The sequence below is a fragment of the Mustela lutreola genome, chromosome 11 (assembly GCF_030435805.1).
Source record: "Mustela lutreola isolate mMusLut2 chromosome 11, mMusLut2.pri, whole genome shotgun sequence".
NCBI lineage: Eukaryota > Metazoa > Chordata > Mammalia > Carnivora > Mustelidae > Mustela > Mustela lutreola.
Genome location: NC_081300.1, coordinates 62,872,614 through 62,899,357, shown reverse-complemented (window position 1 = coordinate 62,899,357; position 26,744 = coordinate 62,872,614). Strand labels below are relative to the sequence as shown.

Sequence of the window (26,744 nt, the reverse complement as noted above, 5' to 3'; positions counted from 1 at the left end):
CACTATTTATAGAGCCTGTATCTATTTAAGCCACTTTTTTTCTAGGCCAAAGGCAATGCTCTAAGCTATCGACCTGGAAAAACAAGGAATAAGTGAAAAAAAGAGAAACAACACCTCAAGTTAGAGCAGTTCAATCCCCTCCATTGACTTGCATCAGGAATTAGGGAACTCTGCTTTGGCTAAGGCAGTGGGAGCAACCCCTCAAGGGTTGAAAGCAAGAAGGGGCAAGGAGGAGGCTGCCTGCCAGACCTCAGAGTGAGATTTCTCCTTCCCCAAATCATCCACCGAGTCTGACTGTTCCACTTCCAGGTCACACGCAGTAATTCTTAGGTAACTCTAAACAAAACCTAAAGTGACAGAGCATCTTCTGCAACAGTCTCATCCCCATCAGAGCCAGTAACTAAAAGCCATTATGTTGCAATTGATTATTTTATTTTCCAGTCAGCCAAGAGTCCCAACTTATGGCTTTCTTCCCTTTTTACGCAACGACTGTCCTTCTCCAGAGAAAGCGACGAATCTGCCTCCAGCTTCATCCTGAGTGTGAAGATAAAATACTATTTTCAGAAACTCCTTGGAGGCTTAGAATAAACACTTGATTTTGTTGACTCATGTGCCAGCCACCCGTGTCCCTTACTTCCCTGTTATTCATAATACTTTGAATAATGGCTTTGAAATAGAAATCATAATCTACTCAATTAAGAAACGAAACCAGAGAATTATAACTATGCCTCGACCACATCCTTTATTCTCAGGTTGAATGTACATCCTTCTGCAGAAGCACCGCTATTTTCAAGATGTAAAAAATGCAAAACACACCCCCAAAAGAAAAATCATCGATAACTCCACCACTCAAAAATATTTCCGGCCACTTTACTATATATGCTTATGTAAATTATTCCCATACTTCCCCAGTCTCAAGTTGATGAATTTCTTTTCTAGTACACTCTAAAGGCTACAGAGAATTCCATCATCCAGGAGAGGAAGGCTTTCATCATTGGATATTACTTCCAGATTGGGGTATTTTAAATTGCTGTGGTGAGTGCTGCTGCCCCTCGGAACAATTTGTTACTTAAACTGTAACCCCCGGAGGATTTTACTAGTTGCCAAGCGCATTTAGATATGGCCTTAAGAAAAACATATACTGGCAACGGGTCTTTGAGGAGAAGGACGATATACCACCGTGAAGCTGGGCAGCTGGGGATGCCCCGCTCGCTCAGGGCGGAAGGCCACCCCTTCACAGAAGCCGGGTAGCCGGGAATGCCCGGCCCACCCAGGGCAGAACGCCGCCTACTTCAGGAAAGCTGAGCACCCGGGAATGCCCCGTCAGCTCAAGGTGGAACGAAAACCACCTGCTTCCTTTTTCCGTTATCGCTCCTTTCTCTTCCCAGAAGCGCCCGTTGTTAGATGAGTCCTTTGAATGTGCTTGTTTAACTATAAACTTTATCCTCCTCCTTGCTTGCCTGCAAGACTTGACAAACGTTTGACCTTCATCGATCCTTCTGTTGGCTATCGTTTTCTATCCAATAAAAGTGAGACAGTGGAGTTGCTCCTGGTAGCAGTCCTTTTCGACTGTTGTCCCCTGCTCCCAATCTCTTGCAGCTGACTTGTTTGTGCCTAATTCTTCTCCTGTTGCCGACTGGAAGCGGCAGTGAGCAGCTTCATGTGTTTGCACACAACTCTGATTTTTTTCTTGGAAGTGTTATTCTACCATAAAAGGCCTGCACAATTAAATTTTTTCTTTCCTTTTTTTTGGGGGGGGGTGTTGCACGTATTTTTAAGGCTCTCAATAATACAGTCACTAACAGGCCCTCAGAAACATTCTATTAAGCTATTTTCCCACCAACAGCAACAGGGCCTGGTTTTTTGCAACTGAGAATAGCAGGTACCTTTAAGGAGCTTATACTGTTAGTCAGTGAGAGGCATTCTCCATGGAAGGAGAGGATTTTGTACTCCCTGATACACAGCCCTGCACCTGCCCTGTCCCACCCCCACACAGGAGTGCATCGCTGGCAGGGCCTGCACACGGTTTTATGTGGTGGCGACCATGTACATCTGAGTCATAGCTGTGCCATTCATTCTTCCTTTCCTGCAGAGCCTTCTGTTTGTCCCGCTGTCCCTGTGTCTGATTTCTCTCTTCTGCATACATTTCCTCACAGCAGGCATCCTGCTGGTTATGTCTGTTTGGTAAACTGTTTTTTTTTTTTAAGATTTTATCTATTTATTTGACAGAGAGAGAGATCACAAATAGGCAGAGAGAGAAGCAGGCTCCCTGCTGAGCAGAGAGCCCAATGCGGGACTCGATCCCAGGCCCCTGGGATCATGACCTGAGCCGAAGGCAGAGGCTTAACCCACTGAGCCACCCAGGCGCCCCGGTTATGTCTGTTTGAAGGTGTATCTCTGTGGCCATCCTCTTGGTGCTGCAAACAGCTTCACGGCTCCCTGTTTCCTGGATCTAGGTCTTTCTTATTTCTACTTTATGCCCTCATTTTAGTAGGGTACATCCTCCAAACACTTCCTGAGAAAGGGTGCTTCAGGAATATCCTTTTGTGAGATCCTACATGGCTGAAGATTGCTTTTTCTCCTCTCACTTTACCTGACAGGTTGACTGGTGTTACCATGCTAGGGCTGCCGTAACAGAATACCACAGACTGGGCGGCTGAGACAAGAGACATTTAGTTTTTCATAGTTCTGGAGAATGGAAGCCTAAGATCAAGGTGCTGACAGGGCTGGTTTCTTCTGAGGCCTTGCTCTTTGGCTTGCAGATGGCTGCCTTCTTGTGATGTTCTTGCATGGTTTTTCCGTTGTACATCCAACTTTCTTTTTATAGGAAGAGTCAGACTGCGTTAGGGGCCACTCTACTGGCCTCATTTTAACTTAATTGCCTCTGTAAAGGCCTTATCTCCAAATACAGATCACATACTGAGGTGCTGGGGGTCAGAGCTTCAACAAAAGATTTGGGGGAACACAATCCAGCCTGTAAGAGCTGGGTACAGAATGTTTTGGAAAAGTTTCCTCTCAGAATTTTGGAGAAGCTACTCCATTATCTCCTAGCTTCCTGTATCCTGCACTAAAATGATGCTGTTCTTAATCAGTGGTATAACCTCTTTCCTCCTTCTGGAAGCTTTAGATCTTTGCCTTGATAGGGGGCTATTTTCATTCATGGGCTGGACACTCAGAAGGTCCTCCTGGCTGCAAACTAATGCCCTTGCATTGGGAAAAATTATTTTCCTAATGGTTCCTGACCCTTTGGTTTCTCTAATCTCTTTTCAGAACTCTTCAAAAAGTAAAAACTTTCCCGGGGCGCCTGGGTGGCTCATTGGGTTAAAACCTTTGCCTTCAGCTCAGGTCATGATCCCAGGGTCCTGGGATCGAGCCCCGCATCGGGCTCTCTGCCTACGTGTGATCTCTGTCAGTCTAATAAATAAATAAAAAATCTTTAAAATTAAAAAAAAAAATGTTGTGCTTAAAAAAAGAAAGTAAAAACTTTCTGACTGCAGTCTCCACACTGGGGAAGTTGGCTGGGACATTCCTCGGGGGTTGCCAGACTATCCAGAGAAAACTCCTCCAACTGCAATGAGCAACCCTGGTAGCCAGCATGGGAGGCAAGCAAGGGAAGGACACCGAGGGCAACAACAATTCAGAATGCAAACTGTCACTCATTCTTTTAATTCTGTCCTGCTATCCACTGTGTTGATGGCCCCTATCTAGGGACCTACCATAATGCCTCTTCCGGAAGATAAGCCTCCAGCCTTCTCCTGGGGTCAGGCAGGTACAGCCCCACGGTGGGGAGGAGTGCTGCGGTTCTAAGTTCTTTGTGACACACATTCCATCTTTAGCCCCCCATTTCCAGAGGTACCTTTCAGGCTCTACTATCTAAACCAATCGGCCTTTTGGCTTTCTCCACAGGCAGCTCAGGATGCAGCTTCCATGGCTTGTGGTCTGTTATCTCTTTGTCTTTTTGTTCTGGGGCTTTCAAGTTTTGTAGCAGTTGCCTCCTCTTCTCATCAATGTCTTTATTACCTTATTACCTTGTGCCACAGCTTTAGTGGGGGTTCAGGATGGGGTAGATCTAAGTGTGTGCCTTCAATCCCATCATCAGCCGTCCATTCCTTCTGGACTGGACTTCTGGATTAAACAGCTCCAGCTATGCCTGCCAGCCTTGGTCTCCCTTCCCCTCATCTCCCACAGTCAGATCACAAGTCAGCCTGCAGGAAGCCCCTGCTGAGGCCTCTAGGCCTGAGGTAGCAAGCCCCAGCCTGTGGCTGGCAAAGGCCTGGAAAGGCACTCAAGGAGGAATCAGAGGCTGAGGTCTCATTGAGGATCACACTTGCTCCCCTGAGCCTGGACGTTCCCCAATCACCCCCAGGTAGAGGGAAAGAGTTCAGTGGTCAAGAGGCTGGTGAAGGCCCAGCAGGCAGGAGCTAGCCAGTAACTGGTCCTGTTTAGCCGCCCATCCTGAATAGTCTCACAGAACATCTGCCCTCTAGCCTACCCTAGATGCCCAAGAGACTGAGCCTTTGAGAAGAGGAACCAGGAGAGTGGTGGATCTAAAGTGTTGGTGTTCTAGAAATACATAGCACAATGGCCATGGCTGCTGGGTGGTGTGGGGCATCTGCAGTAGGGTGTGTTGGGTTTTCTGAGCTGGTTTCCAACACTCAGAAGAAGTGCCCACAAGTTGGGAACATACCCTTTGCCAACACCTGCCCCAATCTGCAGCCTTCCCTTCTTGTAACAGGGAATTTCTGGGCCAGGGGAGGCCATGTCTGGAGGGTGGTGGCACAGAAGCAGCCATGTAGTGGTCAGGAGCTTGTCTCTGTGGCCTGGGTGCCCTCACCTCCACATACCATGGTGCTGGGGATTAAACAGTTAAGTACAAAGCACCAGCATGGGGCCTGGCACTTGGGTCAGAACTCTGTGAGCTGGTATGACACTGATCAGCACTACCAGGTGTCACCAGAGCTATGGCCTATGCACACCCCTAACACAGCCTTAACAGGACAATCAGGGTACCAGGGAGAGGGGAGCCCAAGGCACGGGGCGGGGGGGGGGGATATGACAGGCCTCATTCAGATTGGGAAGAACTCTCCAGTCATTGCTAACAAACCAAACTGCTCATTACCAGTGAAATAAACTTACCTCTTCAACCTTTTTGACCAGTGGACGTGAATTTCTGATGAAAGTGATCTTACCCAGTTTAAATTCATAATTGGGAATTCCTCTGTGAAGGAGAAGAAGAAAAAAAAATGGAAAAATGTTAGTTGTGGGAGAAAAGAATTAAAGTTCGTTCCTGACCATCGAGAGAAAATCAAGCAGAAAGAGGCAAGTGTCATCCCGGCGACTCACTCTGGGCTATAGCACTGTACCCCTTCTGGGCTTGGCCAGCCCTCTGGTGCTTCCCAGCCTCCTTTCTGAAGTAACCAGAAGGCAACTGGGGCAGAGGCCTGTGGACCTGATGCATGGCCTGCTGTGGAGGCTTGGTGGGCCTTTACCATCTCTGTTCTCTAGTCTCACAGACCCTGCAAGGGCTATATTCTCATTAAACTCTTTATGCTCTCTTAAGAGACTGGGTAAAAACCCACACTTCCAGGGGAGCCTCACTGGCTCAGTGAGTCAGGCATCTGCCTTCAGCTCAGGTCACGATCCCAAAGTCCTGGGATCAAGCCCCATGTTGTGCTTTCTGTTCAGCAGGGAGCCTGCTTCTCCCTCTCCACCTAGCTTGTGTTCTCTCTCTCTCAAAATAAACAAATAAATAATAAAAAAACAAAACAACACACAAAAAAACCACACACCCAGCATTCTCCTTCTGCTCTAATACACGAGGTAGACAGGTGACATATGTCATCCCCACCACCTCCATGACAACCGCCAGAGCAGGAAACCTGCTCTGAGAGTCCCTGAGCCAAATGACAAAAAACACATTAAGGCAGCTCCGGCCTCCTGTTCGAGGGAAGTTGACATAATGGGACTTGATCAATTATTGGAAGTCACAAAACAGGAAAATAGAGAGATGACTAAACAGGAACCAGAAAGACCTGAAACAGCAGGGCAAGCTGATCAGGAACCACTTGGAGGTGGGCGGAGGTTGGACCACAGTGGGAGAGGCTTGGTGGATGAGGCAGGGCACCAATCTCCTCCCCACTGAAACCCCTTGGGGAAACACAGGCTCAGGTGGTCCTCCGGCCCACTGAGGAGAGCAGGCAGGGGCCAGTCGTCCATACCACCAGCCTCCTTGGTCCAGGCTTTGTCTCCGGAGCTTGAATTAGGCAGCCCCAGCCCAGGAACGTGGCACAGAGTCTCCCTAGAGGATGACAAAAAACCCACCTTTTGATGTCTCCAGGCTTGACTGGGGAGGGGCTGGGTTCTACACCTTTCTTCTTCCCATCCAGTCTATTCCCGGAGCCAGAGAAGGCCTAGATGAGGGAGCAGGAGAGTGCGAAAGAGCTGATGAGCACACACACATCCTGTGGCCAGAGATTGCTGCCAGGATGTATGGGGGAGGTGCTGCCCAGAACCCTTAGGGACTGAAGCCCTCACTCCCCAGCTGCTGGAGTACGGTAGGCCAAGAACTTTCCAACAGCCGCTCAGGGGATTGCTGTGAGATGAAAGGAGCCTACTGCTCAAACACAGCCTCCCTACACAGGCAGCCAGTAGCTAAGGACAGGTTGAAGGTTCTGGCCCTAGCCTCTGCAGGACCACCGAGTTCGGTGCCCTAAGGGTGGGCTAAGGCCTCTGTTGCAACAGCTCAGCTCCGCTTTCCAGGCCTGACTCCTCTGCCGCCTCCCAATACCCTGGTGCCAGAGCCCTGGTTATCTCCACCTGCTTCCCAGGGAGGCTGGCTGGCCACAGTGCTGGGAGGTCAGCTGCAACTTCCCTTCAAAGAGTCATGTTCTCAGAGATAAAGCAGAATGTGGTCCCCTCTGGTGAATATAAGAGAAGGGTGTCCTATTTTAACTTTTTGGTAGGTTAGAAATCTTCAAAAAGAAGAAAAATTGGGGCCTGCCTTATAGAATTGTTTGGAGGATTCCAGGACAAAGTGGATGTGAAGGACCACGTCACCGAGAAAGCACCAGATATGTGCGTGCACAAAAACCACATCCCTGCAGAGGAACCCAGATGGCACGGCGGAAGCACAGAAAGTGAAACTGTGGCCTGGTACTCACACGGAAGCCCAGCTCTCCGGCATAGCCGCTGTGGTCAGCTTCGCCCTCCTGATGGGGACAGAAAGACGGGTGATGAGCCTCTCACTGCTACTGCTATCCCTGCACCCCCAACAGCTGGGACATGCTGTCCTCTGGGAGCAGGGCACATGGCCGTGTCAGCATCAGCAGAGGCCAATCACGACGTGTCTGTTGCCACAACATGCGCGGGATGCCCTCCCACAGAAGCCCCATCACTGAAGTGGGCAAACAGTGCCAGGGCTGCGGGGGGACGCCGGACAAACGACTTACAGTAGACTCCTCATGCTGGACTTGTCTTTCTGGCTCCTTATAGCCCAGTGGGGCATCGAAGTCCACCTGTGGTCCCAAAGGGAAGAGTACAATTTTGAGATATGGGGGCACTGAGGCTTTCTTAGCATTTGTGTTTTCACTTGAGACAACCATAGGTTCACATGTGGTAGCAATGCGACAGAAAGCTGCCCCTGTATACTTTGCCCAGATTTCCCCAATGGTAACATTTTATAAAATCACAGAGGATCGCTGCCTGAATGGCAATAGTGGCACTGTCCTGCCCTCCCATTCAGATTTCCCACTTAAGTTCTCACAGTTTTATCACAAGTATAGGTCAGTGTCTCCAATGCCACAGTTGAGACACTGGATCGTTCCGACCTCAAAGGGACCCCTCAAGTTGTCCCATTATAACCACACCTGCCTCTCTCTTGGCCTGCTCCTGATGCCTGGCAACCACCACTATGTCTTCCATTTCTAAAGTCCTGCTGATTTCAAGAACGTAGCTGACAAATGGAACCAGAGAGAATATAACCTCTTGAGATTGTCTTGTCCCCTCCTGCTCGGCAGCGTTCCCTGGAGACCCATTAGCCTACTGTGGGTACCACTAGCTGCTTCCTACACAGAAGCTGAATAAGCTTCCTTGGCTTTCCAAAATATCCACGCTATGGCATGTCTGCAGTGCCACCTTGGGGTGTGGCCACCTCAGAAGTAGCTACAGCTTTGCCACCTCTCTTGGCTGCAGGTAGGTCGCCAGGTGCGCAGCCTCCTCTCAGTGTTCTGGTATCACCTTCTTCTGCCTCTGTCACACACACAGTCCCAGGGGCTGCATGACACCCTGGTGGGGCACTGACTGCCCATATTCCCCTGGCCCAAGCATACTGCAGGCAGCAGAGGTACTCACGTTCATATCACACTCAATGATAGACACGGCCTTGTCAGGCTTCGTCTCCATCACCCGCAGCTCATAGATCTGTGGGCAAAACACAAAAATCAGGTGCGTGGTTTCGTGGGCTGTCCCCACTCATGTTACTGCGGCTCCCTGCCTAGCTCCTGTGGACATGCTGTTCACCTCCCTGACACCCTCCCCCAGCCGCCACCTCTTGCTGTGACGAGGGGGCTGGCTGCCTGCTTGGATGCCTTCCCATCACTCAAAAGAGGCTGTTCCCTATAAGTGGTTCAAATCAGGCAGGGTAGTTATGCATCAAATTGCAAAAGGCACAACCTTTATCCCAGAAAGTTCACGTCTAGGAATTTATTCTGAGTAAGTAATTAGCTAAACATCCCAAGAGAAAATTCTGAGACAGCTCTCTCCATTATGACTAATGAGAGTGCATGCTCAAAATACCTACCGATAAATCAGTTAAATGAGTGTTATTTGTTCATATATAAAGAAATTAAGTCACCAGTGGAATACTATGCAGCCAACAGGAAAAGAAGTTTAAAGACCAGTCACACTGCTGTGTGTCTGAGTCGATCTCAAGTATGTAACAAACATAAAAAAGCCCTGAAGGGCAAGAGTTGAAAGTGGCAGAATCTGCTTTTTCCTGCATTGTTTTTGTTTTTTTAGCTAGGGTATGCCTTGCTTTTCTAAAGAACAGTCTGGAGAGTCCCAGCATTAAAAAAAACCCTAAACATTAATGAAGTGAGAGGGCTTTGTGTCCCCAGCCTGTTTTCTAAAATTTCCTCACGAGGCCCCTGGGTGGTTCAGCCAGTTAAGCATCTGCCTTTGGCTCAGGTCATGATCCTAGGGTCCAGTGACTGAGTCCTGGTCCGGCTCCTTGCTCGGAGGGGGAGACTGCTTCTCCCTCTGCCCCTCCCTTACTGCTTGTGCGTGCTTGATCTCTCTCTGAATAAATAAAACCTTTTTAAAAAATAAAGTGTCCTCATTATTTATTGAAGATAAGCAGCAAGGCATACGTGCCACTGTGTGGATATAACCCGGTTTCTCCACTCAATACCTGGGCTAGGTCCACCGGTTTGGCCATCCCGTCTACACTACCACCAATACTGCCAAGATATCCGTCAACGCTGGGACCACAGGTTCTCATTTTGTTACAGTCGTGCTTTCAAACTGAAGGTCACAGCTGATTAGTGGGCCATAAAGCCAACTGTGTCATAACCAGAGCTGGGAAAGAAAAATCTTGCAAGGAGCACAACAGAAACACTAGACTACGTTGCACGCAGTAAAGAGAAATTCTTGTGACTTTTTTTAGTTTTTTGTGTGGTCATGCTGCCTCTAAAACAGTCATTTTATTATTTATTTATTTATTTTTAAAGATTTTATTTATTTATTTGACAGAGAGAGAGATCATATGTAGGCAGAGAGGCAGGCAGAGAGAGGAGGAAGCAGGCTCCCTGCCAAGCAGAGAGCCCAATGCGGGGGCTCGATCTAAGGACTCTCTAGGATCATAACCTGAGCTGAAGGCAGAGGCTTTAACCCACTGAACCACCCAGGCGCCCTAAAACAGTCACTTGAAAATGTTTTTAAACCTTCAACATGTACAGAGAGTTTCTAGGTATTTTTATTGATTGAATATTCTCTTGGAGTGCAAATAGAGAACACTTTCATTCATCTTTTCCAGTATTTGGGATGTCCTTGTTTCAGGTTCACATGTTAAATATTATTTCTGCTTTATGTGGGATGTTTACCAAATTTACTTCATATTTGCTAGTTTATTTGTTTGCCATTCCTTCTGGCACACTGGTCTTTCCTTCTAGGATACTGCTTACTCCTGAAGCTCATGCTTTTCAAGTTCCACAGGTAAATAAACTCTCTTGGATTTTATTAATCTGAAATTATTTTGATATTGCTTTCATTCTTTAAAGATGAAGATGACTGGTGACAGTTCCTTTCCGTCCTCCTTTGGAGATACAGTCGATCCTTGAACAATGGGTTTGAACTGCACTGGTCCACTTAACCCGGGGAGTTTTCACAGTCCAGTGCCTTAAACCTGTTTTCTCTCACTTGTGACACTTAGTAACATTTTCTTTTCTCTGCTTTACTCTACTACAACAGCCCAGTTTAAGACACACAACCCTACACTACGTGTGTTAATTTGCTGTTCCTGTTTATGGTAAGGCTCCCGGTCTACAGTAGGCTATTAGTAGTGAAGTTTTGGGGAGTGTGAAGTTATACACAGATTTTTCACTGTGCAGGGCTGGGTGGCCTAACCCCATATTCTGCAAGGGTCAACTGTTTTCTGTTATTTTAGGCTATAATAGCTACCATTCTTTTTAAGTACCTTCTCTCTGCCTACCTCTCCATATCCTATTCGGTGTCTGCAACTCACCCTATGGGATGGATATACACTATACTCCCTGTAAATGTGGGGTGAAGGCCAGCTCTAAAGCAATTTCCCTTACTGCCTCTTCACAACAGCGACACTCCTCCGTCCTCTCCTGCTGGCATTTTCACTGAGTACGTGTGACTTTCTCAGGATCCCCAGTACCCTAGTTTCCCCTGCGCTCATGGCTTTGACTCTCTGTGTAGAATTCTAAGGCCCTTCATGAATTCTCTATCAGCTGTTATTTAACTCTTTGACTGTTTTTTCAAATGTGCCTAGTTATTTTTGGTAGTCTTTTGCTGATTGCTAAATTTTATGATTCCATTTACAAAAATTTCTTTGAACATTTTATACGTAATTACTTGATGTTTGCATCTGAAAATGCCAATACTGGGTCGCCTGAGTGGCTCAGTTGGTTAAGCGTCTGCCTTTGGCTCAGGTCATGATCTCAGGGTCCTGGGATCGCGCCCCGTGTCTGGCTTCCCTGCTCAGTGGGTTCTCCCTTTCCCTCTGCCCTTTCTCCCCCTCCCAGTTCATGATCTCCCTCAGATAAATAAAATCTTCCCAAAAAACTACAAAACCCACAAAAGACAACAAAACCCGAAAACGCCGATACTGATTTCGCTAAGGGTCTGTCTGCTTTTCTTGTCTCTGCTTGGGAATCTGGTGGTTTTATTATGAACTCCTGTTTGCTTGCTCCATCTACAGTAATCCTGAGGGTTTAACTAGTATCTGGGTTCCTTCTCCTGGGATGAGGACAACATCCATCTCTGGATCTGTTTAAGCCCCTTAAAGGCCTTACTTTAATGTGAAAGCTTCCAGTTCTGATAGCTCACTGACACACTGGCATGGCCATCTGCACACAGGACAACACTGAGAGAGATTCTTAAAAACCTCCTATGTTCTAAGCAAGACCAAGAAGACAGTCACAATCTAGACTTTATCCTAAAGTAAATTGGGTTTTATCAGAAAGGCCCTTCCCTACTTCCAAAAGTAGAGGTCCAAACAAGCATTTCATTTCTATGCCACTCACCTTCCCTCTTTGTGCAAAAATTTCAGTATTCTCCTTTATCATCAATTCGGATTATAATTAGCATTACTACCTTCATACTAAGAATGTTTACATTAAAGCGGCCCATAATTAATTATGAAAGCTTCAAGTATTCAGTTAAGGTAGAGAGCACCTAAATTGTTCCCCACTAGCTAAAGGGAACAAGATTATTTTTTAGTTTACGAGAAAACATCAAAGTGTGATTCAAAACCCACAAAACTGAAAAATAAGGATTTTCAGCAACGGATGCCTCAAACAGAAGGAAACTGAGAACACTCTGGATCCCTACATTGACATGAAGGGAGCAAGCAGCTGACCACGGGCACCTGTTCTCAGTTGTGAGAGCCTGAGTCCATGACGGGACGGGAGAGTGTGTTAAGGGGCAGGGAGCTGGCCTTGGGCAAAGCCGAGCAGGGGCTGTGCTCTCTCTCCAGCACCAGGAGGTCTGCTCTGGCAGCAACTCCACGAGGGTCACCATCCACTGTCACAGCGGGTGAGGGTGTCCACATGGCTGTGCTCCATGCCTGTGGCAAGATGGGAAAGGGGCAGGCTTGCCAACTATGACAGCTCTCCTCCACCTGTTGCCACAGATAATGGGAAAGTGGATAGCGTCTTGAATTTTGTGTCACTTATACAGGATACAAATGAGAAACGGGAGGACGAGAGACAGCATTTTACTTTATGGCGACATTGTCTAGATCTAGAGAGCTAGGAAGCACTGAATCACAGACGAACATATATGGTATTCAGACCCAAAAGATTCATGTGCCAGGGGAGCTTCCAAGGGAAAACCAGAGCTGAAGAAAACAAGAGGAAGAGGACATGTGGTCCCATGAGAAGGAGAGGTGACCTCAGGCGACACTGTCCGTAGACAGAGCCAGGCTCTGCTTTTCCTGTGCCCCACAGGACTTGGGGCACGTTGTAGGGCCAGCTCCTCAAATCACAAGGATGAGGACCCAGGCTGCTTTGTTTCTGTGTCCCCAGACCAGCAAAGGGATTAGCTCAGATTATGGGTGCAGTGAAGAGCTTCTTAACAGAGACACAATCAACACTGTTGGCATCATGGGATGCAGACATATAACTAATAACGTGAAGCTCAGGCACCTGAAAACGCAATACATCAATTCTCAATCAAATCAATCAAATAGAGCTGATGAATGAATTACTACAGGACTCTAAACATGAACTCATGGGGACTTAAACAAACAAAGAGCAGGCAACCATCATGATAAAAGCCAGGCATACTCTGCTTAAAAAGAACCCCCATTCAAACCCCAGAATGGACACTGTTGGTCCTCACCGGCTGTGACCTCTGCTGACCGGGACTCCAGGCCCTGCTGGCCCCATGGTGGAGACACTCACCTTCTCATTGTAGTTGATGGCAATCACGTCCCCCGTGGTCAGACAGGCAAAGTTTCTCAAGGCGTTCTCTAATCTGTAGACACACACTGTCAAGGTAACATGGCAACACCGGTACCTCAAATCTGAAACAAGTTCCGTGAGAGGTTTAGATAATCACTGTCATTAATTTCTACAACACCGACAGTGGGATATGACTCAGCAATAATTATGGAAGGGTAAGCTCCTAGCACGGATGAATCTCGCAAATGCCACTGAGGGAAAGAACCTGCCACAAAGCGTTCCCTCGAGAAAGGCAGCTCTCTGAGGGCCAGGAGGCAGTGGGAAGTTCCCAGGGCTGGAGGTCGGGTGAGGATGGGCGGGGAAGGGCACAGAGGCCCTCTTGGAAAGATGGAAACGTTCCAGATATACAAGTGTTCCCATTCATCAATCCATCAAACTGTGCATTTTATTCTATGTAAACTATACCTGAACAAGTTGATCTTAAAAGAAAAAAAGAGTGTATGATAAACAGGCCCCCTCAAAAATCAAAAATGTTCTCTGACACTTTTGTTGTTTCTATCTTTTGGGTGGTAACCCAACTTTAGGGGTATGTTTAAAGAGGAAAACTAAAAAAATAATAAAAATTAGGAAGGAAAAAGTAACCTATAAACTTTTTTCTAATAATAATTAATAAAAATGTCTTAGAAACTGAGTAGTCCAAATGCCCAGGCGAGGGAGTAATGCCTATTCACACAGAATATTTTTACCACGTCATCCTCATCAATTCGGAGGATTATTTTAAACAGAATGGTCACACATACACTGTGGCTCCAGAACCCAGCATTGGGACATGGGACAGCATGTGAGGCTTTCAGAGTCTCACAGAGGGTACAAGATTCAGCCTGACTAGAATCCCTATTCTTCCTCTCACCCTGTTTCTTACTCAGACAGCCTTCCAAGATGAGAACAGCTTTGTGTAAAGGGTATTCTGTGCATACTGTCTTTGTCCCCTTGCATAAAATGCCACGCTGTTGGGGTGCCCTGCCCTAACTCCCCTGGTAAGGCGAGAGGCACTGAGCTGTCACAGCCAGCCCTCTGGGCCTCTAGGGGCAGAGCTGTCCTCTGCCTCACAGCTCTGTGTGCCCTCGGCCTCTGGGCTGAGTCTGGCTTTTACTATGAGTGTCTTTATCCTGTCAGCCAGCCTAGGGAGCACCACACTTCCTCTCAGCTGACAATGCGGACACTTTTTCCCTACGGGCTAAAAAAGTTAACCATGAGGCTCTAGAAAGAGCCTCTGAAAACATGGCTCTAGAAAGAGCCTCTGAAAACCATGTGGTAAGTCTATATCAAAACACACATGAAAACCAGAGAAAAACCGTAAGGGGCTGCAGTCACGGAGGCAGACACTTCCGGGCCCTGCCAGGCAGGTGAGTACATCCAAGGTGGAACTCTGAGGGACCCGGGCAAGCAGATCTTGCCACAGGATGTCATCCTGCCTATAAGTCCGGAAGCATTCAACAGTGACTGCCAGTGAGCACAGCTCCCCAGACCCCCACCATGTCCAGGTCCCTGTCATAGGGGACTTGACAGGCTTGTCACAGACACGGTCAGCAGAAGACAACACAGTGCACCCACATCCAGGACATGGCCAGCAGCAGGCTCGCTCCTGGGTTTGGGGTGGTGATGGGGATGTGCAACCGGGGGGAGACGGTGGAAAGAGACTTTTTTTTAAAAACTGTCTACCTATCTGTATTGTTAAATTGTGTTTTTTTTTCCAAGCCTTTTAAAAACAGGCAACGGAGTGACCGCTCTGTAACATGATGTGAATAAGCCAAGGTGGGGCCTCTAAGCCAGAGGTCTAGACCATAGAGGACTCACAGCATGCTCCTTGCCCACACCTGTTACTCCTTTCATTAGCAACATACATATCTGGCTTACATTCAGAGACTATACCAAAAACCACTAAAACCTATAATCTTTTCTTTCTTCTTGCTGACAGAAAATGTACTCTGTCAATGCTCCCCACCGGGTTGGAGTGCAAAGTGCTAACCCTGGGTAAAAGGTAAGGCTGAGAAGTGCTCATGGCTGAGGTGGGGCACCGGGGGCCCACTGGGGTAGGGCCTGGAGGGAGAACAGCCAGTCTCCTTCTACCAGAGCACAGTGAGCTTTGTGCCAGGTACCCTAGTCCACCTGGAGGAAGGGCTCCATTTTGCCCTCAAAGAAGTGTCTGGAAGAGGCCTGCCTGTAGAGCTCCTGGCACAACTGTCCAGGGCAAGGCCAGGGTGGACATGCTAGCCAAATACCCTTCTTCTCAAACCACAACTTCAATCACAAATGAATTTGTGGTCCTCAAAGCCGGCACATGGTCATCAAAAAGCTCGCTGTTTATATATAGACTGCTGACACACCCCTCCTTTGTCCAGAAGAACCCTTCTTATCGCAAAAGGATACACTGCTTTGGGGTTGGTGATGTCCAGGAAGTCAGGGCTCTGAGGCTGGAATTTGGAGTACGTGGCCACTTGAAGGTTGACACTCTCCACCTGAACCAAGCCCCCTTCTTCCAACAGCAAATTCTGCATCATCTGAAGGAAGAAGAAATCTACATGAGGCTCTTGGAAATGGCCAGCATCAGCGCCATCTAACCACACATACAGCAGGCCCAAGTCCGACATTCAGACGGCCTCATTCTTGGGTTGCTGGAAGAGGAGTCTGAGATGAGGACTTGAGGACAGGTAATTTAACCGTAATCTGACATTAGGAAAGAGGACAAAGCAAGCCAGGACACAAGTCAAGGACATGAAAGGAAGGTCTTGGGGTGCTACCAGGAGGCTGCCGCTGGCAGTGTGGGTGTCTCTGCCAGCCTTTGAAAAAAGATGGTCCACTGGAAGGGTCACCTAGAAGGGACAGCTACCAGTGTTAGGTCTCTTACAAGCAAAGTGTTTCCCCATGGAAGCTCACCGCCCCTACTCCTTGAGCTATCCCAGACCCAGCTTACAAGGCCTTGGGGTAAACAGCTGCAATGGAGGCAGGACAGTGATGACATCCAGTGGGCTCACCTCACATGGAATGGCCCCCGAGCTAGGGCACAAGGTAGTGACGAGTCCTCAGAGGCATCTGCTACAGGGGGTCATATAAAACTGACAAGTCAACCCACACCTCTATGTAATTGTCCTGTGTGGTGGATTCTGGCTGAGAAACAAGGTGGAGAGAGAAGAACATAGGCCTGTGAGTACCTGGTGGGCAGGAAATCAAGACACCACAACCAGGCTGACACTTGGGGGGTCAATGAGGGTAGGCCAGAAATGAGAAACCCTGCATGTCTTGGAATGCTTTTTTTGCTTTTCTTATCTTAGAGGGTTTTTTTTCCCCCAAGATTTATTTGAGAGAGAGAGAGAGAGAGATCGCGTTTGCACATATGAGTTTGAGCAGGGGTAAGGGCAAGGGGAAAGGGAGAGAGAATCTCAAGCAGGCTGTGTGTGAGCACAGAGCCTGACGTGGGGCTCAATCCTACAACCCTGAGATCATGACCTGAGCTGAAACCAAGAGTTGACCTCTTAACCGACTAAGTCACCCAGGCACCCCTTAGAGTTTCTTACAGAGAACTTCAAACATATAAAAGCAGAAAATGGGGATGGTGTCTCGCTTGCTCAGTCAGTAGGGCATGAGACTCTCGATCCACGGGTTGTAAGTTCGAGCCCCAAAGTGGGTTGTAGATTAAAAATAAATAAATAAAAGAAAATGCAGAACTGCATGTGCCAGCATCTACACACCCACCCCTGGCTTCAACAGTGATCAGGTCAGTTGACCTTGGTTCCTCAGTCACTGCCCCACTTCCCAGCCCCATCCCACACTGGGCTGCCCTGGAGCTGGTCCTGGGCATCATACCCCTCAAGAACACTTAACCCAGACGGCACTGTCAAACAGCACTGCTGACCACAGAGGCTCCACAGAGGTAGTTAGAGGAGAAGACTCTAAAGGTCCAAGGACAAGATGTACATAAGAGGAAGGAAGGCCAGGGCCAAGGTGGGCAGAGGTCATGAGCAAAGCTGGAGAATGAGTAGGGCCCCGCAGATGAGCCTGCTGAGGTTTCCACAAACTCTCGTTGGAAGGGTGCTCACCAGGCTGGAGAGGCAACAGACCTGGTAACTGGGACATTTGGTGACCTTGGAGAGGGACGTTTTCCTGGGAAGTGCTATAAGGACTGGCAGTCAGTCTGTTGCAGCCCAAGCTCACAGGGAAATCTGCCACTGAAGACAGAGGTTAACCAATGGCTGGAGGAAGGACACAGCCATTGGCAGCTTAAGGAGGAAAGGCAGGAGCCTGGGTGCCCTGCTGGTGGTTGAATCAGCAGGCTCAGACAGGACTTTTGGGGGGGGGGGGGGAGTAGTTGATGGAAGACCCCGACAGCAGGGAGGAGGCTTGCTCCAGGGCTGGCCTGCTCCTTGTGTGCACAAGCCGCTGGAAGGCACTGGTCACCATGGGGCACAGGCAGTATGACAGGCACCTTGCAGTAGGCATCCATCCACACGCTCCCTGTGTCCTGGGCAAGATCTTGGTCTAGGCCAATAGATGAGGGCTCAGGTGCTAGAAGAAAGTCTGTTCCAGGCTGACTTGCCCTCAAGAAACCTGGGAGCTCCAGGTGGGATGGAGGCCACCAAGCAGCTAACAGAAGGCCCCTGTTCACATACCCACTGAAGGTGGAAAGATCCTCAGGCTAGCTCTGATCCCAGCAGTAGCTGGGAAACCCCAGGCCAACCACCCATGCTGGCCAAGAGCTGGAAGACCAGCCCAGATAGAAGCAGGTCCACATTATCTAAAGAAGCCTCCCAGGGGATACAAAATTCCTCAACAAAAGTGATCTGACCAGTTTTCTGATCCAAAACGGTCTGAGAACCTGGACAAGGGGCCACCCAAACGCTATATCTGTATGGTTTTCCCTGGGTTACTGTCTCCTCTTTTACCTCTTCATAAGAGTCACAAAGGGGCTCTGAGGATCGAGAATGACCTGGGGAAGTTGTCAGTGCCCAACACTTCAGCCACCTACAGCACTCTATCTGATGAGTAGGACAAGGCCTCATGCCCATGAGGAGCACCTGTAAACCCACAGAACAATAAGGCAAGGTTTTGAGTGGCAAGTGCTGGGAGAGCAAGTGAACAGGGAAGCAAGTTGAGTCTGGGCTTTGAGGCATGAGTAAGAGCTCCTTGGGGGACTGAGGCTAGGAAAACAACATAGGAGAGGTAAGGCAGCAAGTGAGATGTGAGCGTAGGGTTCCTGGTAGGGAGGGGGCTGGCCAGGCCTGGCACTCAGGAAGAACCCAGGCTCAAGAGAAAGTCTAAAGGCAAAAAAGAGAGGCTTTGTTTCTATGGCAAGGAACTGATGTGCTCTGGAAGGACTCAGTTACAGACAGCATGGAAGCACACGAGCGTGTACATACCCACACGTGACAGAACTGGGGAGAAATTAGTAGAAGTGGGAGCAGATGTATTAAAACGTAGAACTCGGTACTCAGACCACTTCAAAAACACTCCTGCTCTATTATTTTTACAAAAGCCTTACACAGGAAATGGCAGGTAAAGAGCATGGCTGAGGTTTCTGGGCTATCGGCAGATCAACTGTCAAAGAAAAGACCACCCCTCAGCACACAAAGCCTTGCTCTGCATCCCATCCTTGTAGTCCTGACACACACTGGGGGCTGCCCTCCTAAGGGGCCCCAATCCTGAGATAGGCCATAGATTCTCAGAGACCAGCAGGCCCCACTCACCCAGTGCGGGAGGTAGCAGATGCCCTCGTCGGCCACGAACTCCAGCACACCGCAGTGCGTCATGCGGTCGGAGTTCTTGTTGGTCAGTTTGAACAGCATGGGGTAGGTAATGTTGAGTCGGCCTGAAAAGGAGAGAGAGGCTGAGGCACAGCTTCTATGAGGGAGAAGTTCTACTCCCCAAAGGTGCTCCTCTGAAAATCAGCCTCCCTGAATGCCCCTCATGGCTCCACAGGGCCTAGTTGCCCAGAGCAGGCAGACCTACAAGGTGCTCAGGCCCCTGGGTGCCTGCCCACACTCCTCCCATGCACGTCACCTGGCCCAGAGCGCAGGAACGTTTGGTCACCTGGGGAAACAGTACTGGCTTACGCTTGAGGTTTTCAGAAATCCCAACTTTAAAAAGTAATATGGTAACTCGTGTGTTCGTAAATAATTTAATTGCCAATTAATTAATTGTTAATAATTGTCCAACATGTTGGACAAAAACCCCACCTGCAGAGGTTTCTACTTAGAAAGGTGGGTAGGAAAGAAACACGTGCACCAAGATGCTGCAGTGCAGTGGGAAGGGTGGCATGGGGGAGTCAGCACTCCTGCAGTCAGGTCTCCAGGTGAGTCCTGGGCAGACCAGCTGGGGAGGGAAGGCCAGAGAGGAAGCAGCCTGAACAAAGGCATGGAAGAAGGGGAGCCCATGCAGTTTGTGAATGGCTGGCCATCAGGTGAAACTCGGGTGAGTGTGGTCAGGAGGAGAGGGAGGCTGGGCCAGGCACTCGGCTGGGTGGGAGCATTCGTCAAAGTGTGCTCTCAGCAAGGTCATGACACAGTACGTGCCCTTGCTCTAGTGGTCCGGAGACCAGGCTGCACGGACAGCCAGAGGCAGGCAAACCCAAGAGGGCAGGAGGGGGAGGCAGTGTGAAGCAGGACACGCAAAAGAGTCAGGGATCTGGGGATGGGTCTGGCACAGACTGATGCAGTGACAAGTAACAAGTGTTTGCTACATTCCAGACTCTCGCTTACTCTTTCCAGACCAGAGAGGTATGAATGACCGTTACTCCTTTTATCTATGGGGAACTAACATGCCCAGTCAGCAAGAAGCCCAGGAGCAACAGTGCTGGAATTCAACCCAGGCTGCAGGCCCAGGTCTGAGGCTTAACCACCGAAGCTCACTTTAGCCTGTCAGCTTAAGCAGATGTGGCCACAAAAACTCCATTCAGTGGCAGGAGGTATGGCAGACTCCACCTGGGATCTCCCTGAAAATTATGGTGATGCAGATCAAGTAAGAAGCTTGGGCAGGAAGCCAGAGATGGGGGAGAAGAGCCTCCAGAAGTGGCAGCAGTGGGCATGGGTATTCTTGCCCCATCACCAAGGGTGACTTGGAGGCTGGAGTACAGTGGCCAAGGGCCCAGAGGCCAGGGCTTCTGTCCCCAGTGCACCTGTCAGCTGCGGAGTTGTGAAGCAGAACAGTGGTCAGTCAGGGTTGTGAAGCAGATCAGGCTCCAGCCAAGGAGCTAAGATTCTTGTGGTTGGAAGAAACCCCTGTGCTCCTCAGTCTGGTGGTTTTTACACCACATTTTCTGATTTAGAGAAGTGCGTTGGGGCTCCTGAGCCCTCTGCCCATCTCACCTCCTCCAAACTGAGCAGTGACCCTTTTATAAATGAAGACTCTCTGTAAGATTTCGTTTGTACAAAATTTCTTCCATGACTTAAGAGATCCAAACGCTGATCTAAGCCCCCTGTCCCAATCCGAGTCTCTTCTCAGACACCTGTACCAAGGGTCACACCTGGCACTCAGTGCCTGGCTCAGCTCAAATGGAAAAGCAGGCTCTCTGGGGGACCTTGTTTCCATTTCTGTGATGGGGCTATGAACCCCATGGGTCTGTTAACCCCTTGGCTGTGCAGAGGCCAGAATTACAGGCCTCCGCCGGGTGTGGCCACTGCCGCTGCCAGCACTGATTTAGCTCTGCCGGCTAAAGGTGACCTCCAGACTTGACTGGTGTCACATGGGCTTGGGCTATTTACACACCTCCCACTGGGCACCCTCTTGGGAGGAGGAACTCTTGCCATACAGAAGCTTTGACAGGTGGCTGCTGTGTGTCCCTGTTTAAAGATGAGAATACTGAAGTTCAGAGGCCAAGTCACTAGTCTATAGGCCAGGTGCAAAGCCCAAGCTGGAATGCACCAGACCCACACCCCTTCTCAATGGTGCTGCCCACCCCCCACCACTATACCAGACACTGAGTGTGGACCTGCCCTCTGGTGGCCTCCACCGTCTCCTGCCTCAGATAAGAGAAATTCACACCAAAAAACACCAGTGAATCTCAAAAGGAACTGACTGCGCCCATGGCTGGGGGGCTTGAGGTCTCCATGGGTTGTTCTCACAAGATGAAGGGTTGAGGAAAGAGGAAGTATAGCCGCTCTCACACCCATGGGACTTTCTCACTCCTGCTATGAGAGAAAGGACCGGATGAGAGTGGCAGCAGACAAGAGTTCAGTTTTTTATGTTTTCAATGCAGAGGAGCAGACAGGGCTAGGAATTCGGGCCTGGAGCTGGGGGAGAGATGAGAAGTCTGCTGCACAGCACCCTCCTGGGAGCCCACTGCCTCCTTTAGGAAAAAACCTAGTGAACCCAGCCAGTAGCATCAGGATGATGCCTCAGCAGGGTGGAAAAAAAAGCACTGGTGCTCCAACTTTCCTTTAGTCCTGATGGGATCCGAATAAGGTGTATATGTGGGTTGTGGGGGGAGTGGAGTATTTCACAAGAGTAGAACCCCCTTCACAGGGGAGGGACCTAGAACTGAGTACTTGCTGGCCCTTGGACAGCTGGCCACTGCCTTGCCAGGGCATCTGCAGGCCCAGCTCTCAGGTCCAGCGTGCGCCCTCCACGGACAATTCCCAACCAGAAATGATGAAGGTCGCCTATGTCCGGACATACCGAAGAGCATGTGCCAAGTTTCTGATGTACACACTTAAACAACCTCGATTCCCCAGCCATGGAGAAAATACTTACTGAGTTGATCGAGAGCTGAGGGCGGCATAATTACTGTGGAAAGAATATTTTAAAAACATTAAGAAAATAAAATTAAAAAGGCAGAACAAAAGCCAAAATTTAGTTTCTGTCATATCTTTAAAACATACGATATGATACTTGTGAGGTAGCCAGCATTTCATCATGGTCTTTCATGAAGAATTTTACTCGCTGTAATTCAGCTATTGGGGAACCCAATAGCTATTAGCCATAATTAGGACTCTCCCTCCCACCCTAGGCCCCCTTAGCAAGTCTAGGGCAAGTAAGAGTATCGCTGTAACTAGCTTCTGGTTACACATGCAAAACAAGGGCTACTGAAGACTATAAGCACTGCAGGTTGAGGGCAGGAAAGGTTACTATTCAAAATAAAAACGAGCACATACTCTTCCCTCCTTTCTCCACATCTGACCTGTCATTAGGCCCTGCAAGCATGGACACGGAGAAGCAGCGGTACTGTGTGGAGAAGCGGTTCTGAAAGACCCGGGGAATCGGGTGGTCAAACATGTTGAAGGAGAACTACAAGGAAGGAAAGAGACGTTGGAGTTAGAACAGAACAAAGGTACATTTCTTCATGTCGAAAGCCCAAACAAGTCAGGGCAGTTAATACGACCGAATGTTCTAGAAGAACAAGATGCACCAAAATCCTGATGGAGCACAGCAGTCTGCTGGAAGCACTTACTTCCCCGGAAGATGGGAATCTCAGATCTTTCTACACATTCAGCCCTGCCCAATCTCGTCCCTCCCGTCTCGATCCCACTGCTTTTAGAAGGTTCAATCTTATTAAAATATACAATTGGTCACGTCAGGCCTGTCATTAACCTTTCTTAGTCTCTCGCCCCTCACGCAAGGATCCAGGCCAGACCTCACATGTACCTCAGGGACTCGTTACTATGGTCCACAATCTCCTACACCTGCCACACCTGGTTCCTCCAACTGGAACACTTTCCCTCTTCAACAATTAAAAAAAAAAATCTATTTTTTAAAATTTGAGTGCCCACTATCTGCTAGGCTCTAATCTAATCACTAGCAGAACATCAGTCTAGGCTGTTTGCTCATTGACAAAACAGGTACAACATCCACCCTGTAGGAGCTGGCATTTAAGACAAAGGAAACAAGAGTAAATGCCTGCTGTGTCTGGTGCTGATCAATGCTCTGAGGGCAAGACGGGGTAAGGGACAGAGAGCTCCTGGGAATGCTATTTTTTTTTTTTTTAAGATTTTATTTATTTCTTTGAGAGAGTGAGGGAGAGAGCAGAGCACTAGCTGGAGGAAGGAAAGAGGGAGGGAGGAGCAGACTTCCCATGGAGCAGGGAGCCCAACATGGGACTCAGACCTGAAGGTGGATGCTTAACTGAATGAGCCACCCAGGTGCCTGGAAATGCTATTTTAAGTGGGTAGTCAGGAAGGGACTCTGCAGAGACTTGAATGCCAGGAGGGAGCCAGGCAAAAACAAACAAAAACAAAAACAAAAACAGGAAACAGCATTCCAGACAAGAGGAAGAACAGGCATGAGGTGTTTGCACTCCTTCCCCTGGCTTCCATGACCATCCTTTCCTTGCTCCAGGAACCTTCCCTGCTTTGCCCAGGGTTTGGACTGGTGCCCCTTCAAGGTGCTCTCATGTTGTAACACTGTGGTACACCGTCATGTTAATAAGTAAATTCAAGGCATAGCGCCACCAAAAAGGTACTATCCCAGGTCTTAACATGTAGATTAAGGTGAGGCTTAGAAAACGTGTTATACAGCAATCTGGAGTCTTCTCAAAGTATTGCCATTACCATGATGTCCCTCCTCCCAAACCCCACTAATGTAAAATTACACAACAGGGTACATATCCAAAACAACTGAAAGCAGGCTCTTGAAAAGATATTTATCTCATGTTCAAATATTCATAGCAACACTATTACTAATAGCTAAGAGGTGGAAACAATCCAAGTGCCCATCAACAGACGAAAGGCTAAGAAAATGTGGTCTAGGGGCACCTGGACCCTGCCTTTGGCTCAGGTTATGATCTCAGGGTCCTGGGATCGAGTCCTGCATCGAGATCTCTGCTCAGTGGGGAGCCTGCTTCCTCCTCTCTCTCTCTCTCTGCCTACTTGTGATCTCTCTCTGTCAAATAAATAAATTCTTAAAAAAAAAAAAAGTGGTCTACCCACACACAATGGAATATTATTCAGCCTTTAAAAGGGAGGAAAATCTTATCACATATTACAACATGGATGAAACTTGAGGACATTATGCTCAGTGAAAAAAACCAGTCACAAAAAGACAAATACTATTTGATTTCATTTATATGAGATCCCTAGAGTTGTCAAATTTATAGAGACAAAAAGTAAAATGTTGGTTGCCAGGGAACAGGTGAGGGGAAAATGTGGGAATTGTTGTTTAATGGGTACAGAGTTTCGGTTTTACAGGATTAAAAAATTCTGGACATCCAATATACACAACGTGAATATACTTAACATTACAGAATCTATGCTTAAAAATGGTTAAGATGGTAAACTTATGTGTTTTTTACAAGTTTTAAAAAACATCTCATAATGAACAACTATTTCCCTTTTTAAAAAAAATATTTTATTTATTTATTTGAGAGAGATCACAAGTAGTTAGAGAGGCAGGCAGAGAGAGAGGGGGGAAGCAGGCCCCCTGCTGAGCAGGGATTCCCGATGTGGGGCTCGATCCCAGGACCCTGAGATCATGACCTGAGCTGAAGGCAGAGGCTTTAACCCACTAAGCCACCCAGGCACCCCTGAACAACTATTTCTTGACTGGATTCCAATTACACATTAAATAGAGGGAAAGCCATCTACTGATAAGGTCTATTACTAGCAATTCCAAAATTTGCAAGATGAATCTGTGATCTTCCTGAAATACAAACACGGTATGTTCCTGCTTAGAATTTCAAATGGCTCTTCAATCCCTGGGAGCTTTAGCATAGTAGTTTTCAAGGGTTTATCTCTTCTTTTAAGCACAACTCTGTTCCACAGTCTTGGCCAGAAGGGTAACAAATGTGAAGGCAGACCAGACCAGTGGGGGATTCCCGTAGCCTTTCACTACACCACCCCATCTAAGCCATTTTTTCTCTTTGCTTTCATTCCTTCTTAAATTAGAAAAGCCCCACAAAGTATTTAACACCCCTAACAACTTGCCTTCAATCCACCCATGAACCTGACCTTCTGCCTCTCCCTGCTGCTCCCAACCCCAAGTCCTACTTTCCTTTATAATCCCAATACCTAGCATATGGCCTAGACCTCTCAGGTATTCAACGTGTTTAAGTGGATGAACTTGAGAATGGAAGCATGATTCAACAATGACATACTTCGGATAAAACCTAATAACCATTACTTCTTTTTGCTAAAATAAACAAGTGACATTGAGGCAATGCCGTACGATGGCAACAGGACTAATCTTGTGGCCAGACACACTTGGCTTCAAATTTCCACTCCCACTTCCCTGATCTAAACTACTTTTTTAAACCTTGGGTGTTTTCACGGTTAAAATGATGATAATCATCCTTACCTCCAAAGGCACTGTAGAGATTAAATGGGATGAGGAGTAATGAGGGACTGTGGGTGTTAAAAACTGTGTAAAAGAAAGAGCGCCAGCAAAAACTAGCTACTACTGTTATCTTTACTGAATCGCTTAAATAGCCAAAGACGTCATTACAACCGAGGCATGACCCAGAAGTACCGCGCTGGAGGAGAACTGGGGCAAGGGCTGAGTGTTCCCGCCCATGGAAATGGCCCCCAAGCATTCTCCCTGGGGGGGTCCCCCGACTCGGCTCCTCACCCCCAGCAACTTTTCCATTAATTTGGTGTTATGGAAACCTGTTACATGCCTAGCACTTGTGAGACCCATGGGTGGACCCAAACGTAGAAAATTCCTTTTCATCCTAAAAGAGTTTAAGCCCAACTGAGAGGAAATTCGAACTGTGCCCGGGACCAACGAAGATGAGCCAAGGCCGTTCGTGGTCAAGGGTCCGGCTCTTGCCCGGCCGGGGTGACTCGGCATCTCCGCGGCCGTCCTGTCAGCCCTGCCGGACTCTGCCTCGGCCCCTGGCTCCAGTCCAGCCCCAGCTCCCAGCCCCCGCCAGGCCGCGCTCACCATGATGGACAACCCTGCCTCGAAGATGCCGCTTCGCCCAGAGAACGTTATGATGAGAGCCCGCCGACCCTCTCTGCTCGCAGCAGCCGCTGCCGCCGCTTCCGCTCGGACGCCCTGGGAGGCTCACCGGAAGTGCCGGACCTGAGACCTGGGGGGAGATGAGGAGGACAGGGGTCGGCTGCAAATGAAAAGAAGCCGGGCAAAGGCGCTAGGGTCTAAAACTTCTCTGGAGTATATACTAAAATACAAATTCCTATTTTTTGTCGCTCTAAGGTAATTTTTATCATTATTTTAAATTACATTTTAATAGTACTCCCCTCTAGACGAATTTATTGAGGTCCGCTCTCCTTGTCGACTACACTACCCAGAATGCACGTAGACTTCCCGGCTTTTGCTGCAGCCATCTAGGATGCTGGCGGAAGTAAGCTACACATCAGCTTTCGAACTAAGCCGAGAGCTTTTTGAAGTAGTAAACTGACGACTCCGTTCGATGTATAAGTGAATTTATTTTATGGCGAGGTTTCTTTTTCCTGGAGTTCCCAGTGGGAGACAATAAGCTTCTCTTCCCAAACTAAAGATGTCCACCAAGGGTCAGATTTGTGGGTAAATGGGAGTCAGGATTGAAGTGGGCAACCGTGCTTGCGTCCTGCCTGTGGATGACGCTCCTTTAGGAGCCGGCCTGACTTTTCCAGCCTGAATGGCGGAGTGCTAGTGCCCGCCTCCAATATGACCCAATGA

General features: G+C 48.4%; 1 protein-coding gene across 1 annotated transcript; it reads right to left on the bottom strand.

Moving 5' to 3' along the window:
- Positions 1 to 410: 410 nt before the first annotated feature.
- Positions 411 to 26,164, bottom strand: UFD1 (ubiquitin recognition factor in ER associated degradation 1). Its single transcript, XM_059139429.1, has 12 exons — positions 26,007 to 26,164; positions 22,289 to 22,421; positions 21,888 to 21,920; positions 18,887 to 19,008; positions 15,576 to 15,706; positions 13,146 to 13,218; positions 8,350 to 8,418; positions 7,449 to 7,514; positions 7,161 to 7,208; positions 6,322 to 6,410; positions 5,137 to 5,218; positions 411 to 534 (listed from the first exon to the last, which is right to left on the bottom strand). The coding sequence occupies exons 1-12, from the start codon at positions 26,007 to 26,009 to the stop codon at positions 460 to 462; spliced, it is 924 nt and encodes a 307-aa protein (XP_058995412.1). The 5' UTR covers positions 26,010 to 26,164; the 3' UTR covers positions 411 to 459.
- Positions 26,165 to 26,744: the final 580 nt, after the last annotated feature.